General features: G+C 42.0%; 1 protein-coding gene across 1 annotated transcript in view; it reads left to right on the forward strand.

Annotated features, from left to right (window-relative positions):
* LOC104394598 overlaps window positions 1–7,744 on the forward strand; it is a gene marked incomplete at its 5' end in the record, with an annotated part of 82,560 nt that extends 74,816 nt beyond the window's left edge. Inside the window, 4 exons of the mRNA XM_010004211.1 lie at window positions 222–295; window positions 978–1,110; window positions 2,231–3,676; window positions 6,713–7,744. Of these exons, the coding sequence (XP_010002513.1) occupies window positions 222–295; window positions 978–1,110; window positions 2,231–3,676; window positions 6,713–7,267 (2,208 nt within the window). The remainder of the gene's footprint in view (window positions 1–221; window positions 296–977; window positions 1,111–2,230; window positions 3,677–6,712) is intronic.
* Between the last annotated feature and the right edge of the window lie 910 nt (window positions 7,745–8,654).

The raw sequence follows: 8,654 nt of genomic DNA on the forward strand, positions 1-8,654 counted from the left end.
GTGTCTGTATTGAGCTGCTTTTAGAAGAGTCACTCCCAAGGAACACACCAGGGAAGCATGTTGGCTTCACATTGTGATTCTTGACCATTGTCAGTGTTCCTCAAATTATGAGCATTTTTTATTTTGCTTGTTTGCATTTTGAGATACTGTTCTTTGTGCTTCTTTAATCACTCATTGCTGTGTATAATGTTTGCATTCAGTCAGTGTTTCTCTTTTGACAGGAGTTAAGTATGGAGTCTGGGATTGATCCAGGGCAGGAATACTATGGGCAAGATTACTACAGTTATGAGCATGGGTATATTTTCTTTTTCCTATATGTTTCTGAAAATGCTGCTTTTCCAGATTGATGATGTTTAATATCACAGCACCTAATCTGGAGACTTTGCTTCGTCTCCAGGTTACTTGCATTTTTATCAGCCCATGAAGGCATGGGCTGATAACAAAACTCTCTTAAAGGCTAAAGAGGTGTTGTAGAATTCCAGCTCACCAGCCTGAGCTCAGGGACTGATGCTCCCTGCTCAGATTCCAGCCAGTGTCTGGAAAAACATCACCCTGCCTTGTTCTGGTAATGCCCCTCTGGCTGCAGGCACTTCAGGGGTTACTGCTGTTCTTATAAACTTGCAGGGATTCTCCAGAACTGATCCCAAGGAACTTGCTTTTCCATCCCCTAATTAAAAAAAAAAAAAAAAGATCCCCCAAAAAGAACCTGGGAAAAAGTACCTGGAAAGAAGGTCTTTGCACTTCTAGGGGATTTTTGGCTGATCCCAGAGCCCTGGCAATTTGGGTTGCCCTCCAGCTGCAACAGGCTTAGCAAGAGGTTTTACATGTGGTACTGCTAAGCAAAAAAAGCAACTGTAATCTTCTCAAATGTAGAGAGAAGAGAGCAAAGACATTATTGTCCTTTGGGGAGGGGGGTGTGTGCATTTGTTGCTGTGTGGAGACACAGGTGGTGAGGAGATGCTGGTGTTTCTTGGCAGGTATGAGCTGCCCCAGTATGGGAGCCGCCGCCGGCTGCTGTCCCCGGCCGGCATGTACGACGAGTACGGGGAGGTCATGGTGGAGAGTGATGGTGGCTACTACTACAGCCCACAGGGAACCACAGCAGAAGAGGTAAGTGGCTCTGGTGGGCTGAGTCTGTCTCTGCAACAAGGTGAAGGGCTGTGAAACGTTTGCTCTCTGCAACTACCTGAAAGGAGTTGTAGCGTGGTGGATGTTGACCGGCAATAGGACAAGAGGAGATGGGGTCAAGTTGTGCTCGGGGAGGTTCAGATTGGATATTAAGAAAAAATTCTTCACAGGAAGAGTGGGGAGGCCTTGGAACAGGCTGCCCAAGGAGGTGGGGGAGGCACCAACCCTGGAGGTGTTCAAAAAGCCATGTAGATGTGGTGTTTGGAGATGGTTTAGTGGTTGGGGGTTGTAGGGACGGTTGGACTTGATCTCGAAGGTCTTTTCCAACCTTGATGATTCTGTGATTGTATAATTTTAAACCCTGTCAAATGTATTTTGTAATTGATGTGGATATTGTGTCCTATACAGACCAAGTAAGCAGCTCCTCCAGTGCTAATCATTGTTTGCCCTTCTGATGACTGGTAAAGTTTTTGTCAGCACCTCTTTCCCAAAACCCTTTTCCAGAAATCAAAAGGAATTGCAAAGTTTCTTTTAATATCCCCATCTGTTTTTCTTTCAGTGTAGACTTATAGTTCAAAGAAAAACCCACATTGCCTTAGGTAATTCCATTTTGTTTTGTTACCCTAATGGGTTATTACTAATATTCAGCCTGTAACTGGTGATTTTCCACTGAGAAAAGCAGTCACCTCAACTCATTTATCACAGAGTTCACAACTGAATGTACAGGAGTTTTAAACTGTCAGTGGCAGGCAGAAGAATGTTCACTTAAATGGTCCTTTTTTCTTTTTTTTTTTTCTAAATCTAATTTTCAGAAATACTAGACTCTTAATCCATCACAGGGGTTTTAATTGAATGAGAAGAAACAACATTTCTAAGCCAGTATTTTCCCCTGTTGCAGAGTAAGGTAGTTGGGCACTTGCAGCCTGTTCTAGAAGTAAATCTGTCCTGATAACTTTGCTAAAAAAGCTGTTCTGAGACAGGTAAGTTGGTTTTGGGGCTGGGAAAAATGTTGTGTTTGGGCCTGATGACTTATTTTAGGGTACAAGTTTTCACATTAACTACCTTTCAAATTGTAATCAAGTTCAATTTTCGTAATTTGCAGGGGATGATTCAAGGCAGAGTTCCTTCAAGCGGAGGTATAAGCCAGAGAGCAGGGGCTCAAGTAGAAGGTAGACCTTTAGGTGGTGGGATGGATCTCAGACATGTTTCTGGAAGAGCATATAGGACCAGCCAGGGGAAAAGGAAACTGAGAGGAGTGATGCATTTAAGTCGTGTGGCAGTCAGTGCTCACAAACCAGTAGGAAGAACTGAGTCTGCTCGTTCTCCATGGAAGAAAGCAAAGATATTCCCAATGATTCTGCAGAAAGTGAAAGCTGGTAGGAAAGATTCCAGTTATGCCAAGTTGCTGTCAGCTCGCCAAGTGGATGGTGAGAAAAGCATGATGATCAGGGGAAGTTACTTCCAGAAACCGACTGATGAGAGACCTTCCATGAGAAAACTGAATCATGTGTTGAAACGTATTAGTGTCTCCAAGAAATTTCAGGAGCCTGTTGGCACAGATTTAGTGCAAGCAAGAGGAAAAGAGGAGGAGGAATATGAAAGAGATGAAGAAAAATCAGGAGTTTCAATAAGTATCACGGCAGAAAGTGAACCTGAGGAGAGTGATTATGAGAAGAAAAAGAGGAGAAGGAAACACACCTCAGATGAATCGTCTGTGAAGAGCAGTAGCTCCAGCTCAGATTCAGAAGATAAAGACTATTTGAAAGTAACTCTTGACCAAGATGAAGCCACTGAAAGTACCGTGGACTCAGATGAAGACACTGGGCATGATTTTGGGGATTCTGATGAAGACTCTGGATCCAGCTCTAGCAGCGAATCGGAAGAGGAATCATCTGAAGAGGACGATGATGAGGAAGACTCTGACAGTGATGAAAGTGGTAGCCTGTCAAAGAGCTCATCTACACAAAGTTCATTCAGCAAGTCTGGGACCAGTGAGTCCAGCAGTAGAAGAAGCACTGAAAGGTCAAGTGTAAGAAGTAGGGGAGGGAGCTCTCGTGGCAAAGGGAGGCGATCCAGCCAGAAATCAAATATTAGCACTAATGCATCAAGTAGTGACAGGGACACGAGCTACAGGAAAACTTCAGGATCCAGCTATAAGAGTAAAACCTCCTCTGCCAGCCTTGACATTGAAGACACAATAGAGGAGGTGTCAGAAGAAGATGAACAAGTGGACATGGAGCAAGACAGTGCGAGCCCCAAGGGAGTGGCAGTTAATTCAAAAAAGGCTGTTTCAGAAGCACCTGCCAATGCAAAAACTGCTGCTACTAAAGAAGACAAGAGAGGAAAATCAGCTAGTAATGGTGACAATAGTGCAGATGGAGGCACAGAAGAGGCTGAGACAGATGCTAGTGAGAGGGAGGAAACTGTCAGTAAGCATGAATCTTCTTGCCTAGAAAGTGAAATTAGTGTTACTTCCAAAGGGACAAAAAGCACAGCTAGTGCCACCACTAGTAAAACTGATACTGAGAATCACAGTTCTGACAGCAACATGAAAAGGAAACAAATAAGAAAAAAGCCCCAGGAAAACAGTCAGTCTCAGTCAGATGGGACCCTGGATACTGGTGTTACGGAGACAGAGACTACTGGTGATTCCACATCCTTTTAAAAAGGACCAAGAGTAGGTGGATGTTTTGCAGTAAGGGGTGCTCTTGTTTGCTGTGCCTTCTGTGTGGACTTTCCTAATCAACAGGCTTTTGACTACAGACAGGCAAAAAAAAGGGAAATGTCAGAGCTTCTTGCTTTAGCATTTGAACCCTAAGGACAGAAACACAGAAAACCCAACTAATGTCATTCCTCTGGGAGATGATTCTTGGTGGTGGATTTAGAAGGATTAATTTTCACTGAGCAGTGACAGGAGGAAGTACATCTTTTTTTTCTCTGCTAATTTCAATAATGTAGGTAGAGGCATTGCATTGATTCTTAGATTTAATCCTTCCTGCATTATGCACATTGGGAAGCAAAGTAACTTGGCATTTTACATTGATGGAAAGCTTGAGGAGCCTGGGGGCACAGACCTGTTAAGGGCCCTGTGTTAATGCAGGTAATGTCTGCCACCAAATGGAACACTGCAGGAAGGAAAAGGGGCAAAAGACAGTTTAGGGAAGAACAAGAATGATGACAGGGATGAAAACACCATACATGGTTTCAGTGTCTGTTCCCCTCCCATACAGCATGTGCTCATCTTCAAAGGAGTTTTCTGCTGTAAACATCAGTCCTGTTTGCAGGGAGGAAAAGTGAAATGGAAGCAAAGCAACACTCCCAGAACTGCGGAGCATTACTAGCAGAGCTGGGATTAAACCCTTTCTGGAGCTTGAGATTCAGGTTTTCAGGTACCAGTGGTATATAAAACAGGAATGAAGAGGCAGGTGTACAAAGTGAGCTCAGTCAGAAAAGGCAATGGATTCCATGTTCCAACCTCTGCCCTTCCCACATAACAGCACAGTGACATTATCCTTTGGTTTTAAATATCTCTTTAAAAGTTTGAGATGTGTCACGGGAAGGCAGTGCTGAAGGTGACCATCACCTCTCTTCTATATTTTGGTGTCTACCCTTTGAAACGTAGTAAACTGGAGGCAGAGACAGAGAAGTCTGGCAGCACTTTTGCTAGCAGGGCTGTGCTCAGAATGAGAAGGACTGTGTAGAAAGGACTGCTGTCACTGACAGCACAAGTGACCTGCATGATGTTTTCATGCAAGCAGCAACCTCTGCATGATGTGCTTCCTCATGGAGCTCTCACCCCTGCTGTCAGCACAGGGAGTGTGCAAGCTCTGACTACACACAAACTGTCTGCTCAATTGCACTGGTGTCAGCAGCCACAGAGCTGCTTCTCAACCACTAGATTTATCCAGCTACGCCATAAGAAGCCTAAATAAAATTAAAGCTTCAAGCCAGTATTGGCATAGCCTTGTGACTGAGTACATTAAAGCTAGTACAAATTCTAGCATATGCACCAAAGCTCTGCCAGGAAGTCTCTGTTAGATGAGTAGAGAGGAATGTTTGCATTTTTAAGCTTCTTGAGCCTGCTGTGGAGTTATCCTGGCAGGGCAATCAGTGTTGAGCTGCATAGCATGATACCAGCTTTTCAACTGCTGTCTTGAATTCCAGTTGAAATGTGAACTAGTTTTATGATCACTTACCTGCTTGTTTCTATTCCCATATAGCACAAAGTTGTAGCCTCACACAGTTACAAAGTTTTAACTTAAATCCCATTTAAACTTTTCACCCACCTGAGTATATTTGTGTTAAGAAAATCGTATGTCTTTATCAGGAACAAAAGAACAGGCATCTAAGTAACTGTACAAAACATGTCAAAAACTGAAGAGTAATTATCACTTGTTTGTACCTTGCATGAGTTTCTTTCTCTAAAAAACTGACTTTTCTTGCATGTATGTGCATGTGTTGCAGTGGGAGTTAACTAGGATGGTATCTGCTGCCTTAGTGAACTAACAGTTTTCTCATCATTTGTTCAGGAATGATTGTAGCTTGTTTCAGTGTAGTGCAAGGAGGCAGTTCTTTTTAAAATGATCAATTATAAATTAAAGTACATAAAGGGACTTGTGTGATCACTGTTAGTACCAAGTCACAGCAACATGGACGTTGTTTACATTAACTCTTCAAAACATTTATAAATTATATAAAATCTAAAATCTCATTTCTCCCCTACTTTCCATTTAATAGCAAAAGCATCTCCATTGATTCCACCCCACTGGAGCTGGCACAAAGCCTTTTATCAAGCTTTTCTTTTTCAAACAATTTGGCCGATGTTGTGCCTGAGAATTTCCCTTGTGAAGGTGCCATGGTCTTTTTATGACTGATCTGTTGTGCATATAAACCAGACCTGCTCAAGGCCACTGGATTTCCAATGGAGTAATGCTCTGGAATAAAACTCCTAAGGCCCTCCTAGCATTTACCCATTAGTACAATAGTTTCTTAGAAGTATCACTTACACAGTGGCTTCACCATTGATTCTTTCCAGCTCCTGTTAGACGGGTAATTAATCTAGTTGGTGTTCATCTCTATTTGTAAGACAGCCTGAGACATTGCTTTATCAAAATATGACTGGCTTACCAATACCATGATTTACAGAAGTTTTCTTTCAGCAAGTGAGGTCTCCATTCTCAGAGTTCTCCATAGATGGGGCACTTTGACATAATGGGAACACAGCTGAAGGCATCTTAAAATAGAATAACAAAATGGTCACCACTTTCCAAACCTGCAGAAAAAAAACATGACAGTTTTCATACACTATCTGACTGACATTTTGCAGTTCATGAGTTTATCTTTCTTAGAACTTTTTAGTACAAAAACCTGTTGGTGTTTTCAGGCATTAGGTGTGTATGATAGTGACAGAGAGTGGTGATCAAAACAAGAAATACCCGTGTGCAGCCTCAGAGGAAGGGTACAAAGGACTATGCTAATAAAAATTCATAGGAGTGTCTAGATGAAAGACAAATAACAGATAAGGGCAGGAAATTGTAAGAAATAGTGCTGAGATTTAATAACATCTCTGTCTGTTGTCACACAGTGGGCCAGGAAGAAAAGGATCAAGTTGGTAGTTGACCCGGAGTACGAGACCAGCTCCACTGGAGAAGACAGCGCTCCCGACTCCAGCCAGAGGAACCGCCTTAACAACCCCAGCATTCAGAACAACATCAATGGCAACATCTACATTGCTCAGAATGGCTCTGTTGTCAGAACCCGTCGTGTTTGCCTCGGGAATAATTTAAAAGCCACCTCCCCAGTGAGGCTGGGGAAACAGTTCAAGAAACTGGACAAACTTGCAGTGACGCACGAGGAGAATGTCCCACTGAACACGTTGTCAAAGGGACCATCCTCTAGTGACAAAATGAACGCAAGACCTTGCAGTGTCTCATTTGCTTCCTCTACTATAGGGGCTGAAAATTTAGTAGCAAAGCCAGGGGGCTCCAAAATGAAAAGCACAGAAGAGCAGGAATCGGTTGTCAATAACGAGAACGTCAAAGAGCCCCTGGAGTCGCACAGTGAACACACACAGTCAGATGAAGAGGAGCTCTGGATGGGCCCCTGGAACAACCTTCACATACCAATGACAAAACTGTGATTTTATTGGTTTATTTTATTTTATTTTTAATTTTAATTTTTACTTCAGTTTATAATAAACTGCGCTTTTTATTGTCACTGAGGACAATGGATGGGATTTGTATTGTGCACATCCATGTTACCCACCAGGCAACATGCTTTAAGGTTTGAAAACAAAACTTGCACTCACATTTGTACCAATTAATTGTCCTCCCCAACAACTCTTTTGACAGGCTCCCATTTCACTGAACAATACTTCATTTAAATTAATTAGGTTTTTTGGCTCTTGATTTCTTGTTTAATAAACAGTAAACTACTAATAAATGCACAGCAACATTTGGTTACCTTTTCAGACAGTTCTATACATGCCTAGCTTGTTTTTCTGTATGGTACTTGTGGCTATACTGTTTAGATTTGGAAATTGTCTATTTATGTTCAAGATTTATATCCAGAAATCTTGATTCTGAACTCAGAGTAATAAATTAAAAATAAATCCATGAAAGTCAATGGAGCAAATCCGTGGCTGGCTTAAATCTAAGTAACAGTACCAAAGTCAATAGTGAGTACCCAGTTTGTGCAAGGAGGAGATCACTCAGCACCCAGCTGAGAGTGGAATCAGGGTTAGCACTGTGACACAGAGAAGTGAACAGAAGATGAAATAAGATAGAAATTGCAAAGAGGAAGGAAATGAGCAGCAATTAATCTTATTCAGAGTTACCTGGCCGTGGTTTGTTCATTTTGGGTTTTGTACATTAGCTCGTTCCAATTTTCTTCTCTAGTCAATTCTTCATCTTTTCATCTCTTCCCACATCACTTCTGTTTTCTTCTTTATCTGGTCTTTAGCTCTGCTTTTTATGCTCCATCAATAATTGTCATCCTATGGCTATATTCCTCCAAAATAAACCAGGATGATACACGAGTCTGTGCGATAGAAAGAGTTGTTAAAGGGTAATTAATAGGAAGGGGATGGGTACATTTTCAAGCCCAGCTAGCTGCTGGGTTAAATGGTACAATCACCATTCCACTCCAATAGTGTTGAACATAAACCTGCTGAAAAGACAAATGATCATGGGGAAGAGGATAAGAAGTGAATATTTTACGAGTCTCATCTGCATAAATGGATCTGTGAAGGTCATAGGGTGCCAGAACACACACAGAGAATCGTTTCCAAAACTTTATCACTTGTGAAACACACTACATACATTTTGGCTTTTAATTTGTAGTTGTACCTCAAAGTTGTGAGTGTTACAGCTTGAATAACAGGGAGCTGAGAAATGCCACAGTTGGTAGTCACCAAGTAATGCCTAGAAGACACCAGCAGTACAGAGCAAAATTGTTTTTTCTCTGATGTGACACAGGAAAGAAAAGAAGGAGATAAATGATCACAGGAGAAAAGTGTCCTGTTGTAT

The sequence above is a fragment of the Chaetura pelagica genome, unplaced genomic scaffold, assembly GCF_000747805.2.
Source record: "Chaetura pelagica isolate M959 unplaced genomic scaffold, ChaPel_1.0 scaffold1248, whole genome shotgun sequence".
Classification (NCBI taxonomy): domain Eukaryota; kingdom Metazoa; phylum Chordata; class Aves; order Apodiformes; family Apodidae; genus Chaetura; species Chaetura pelagica.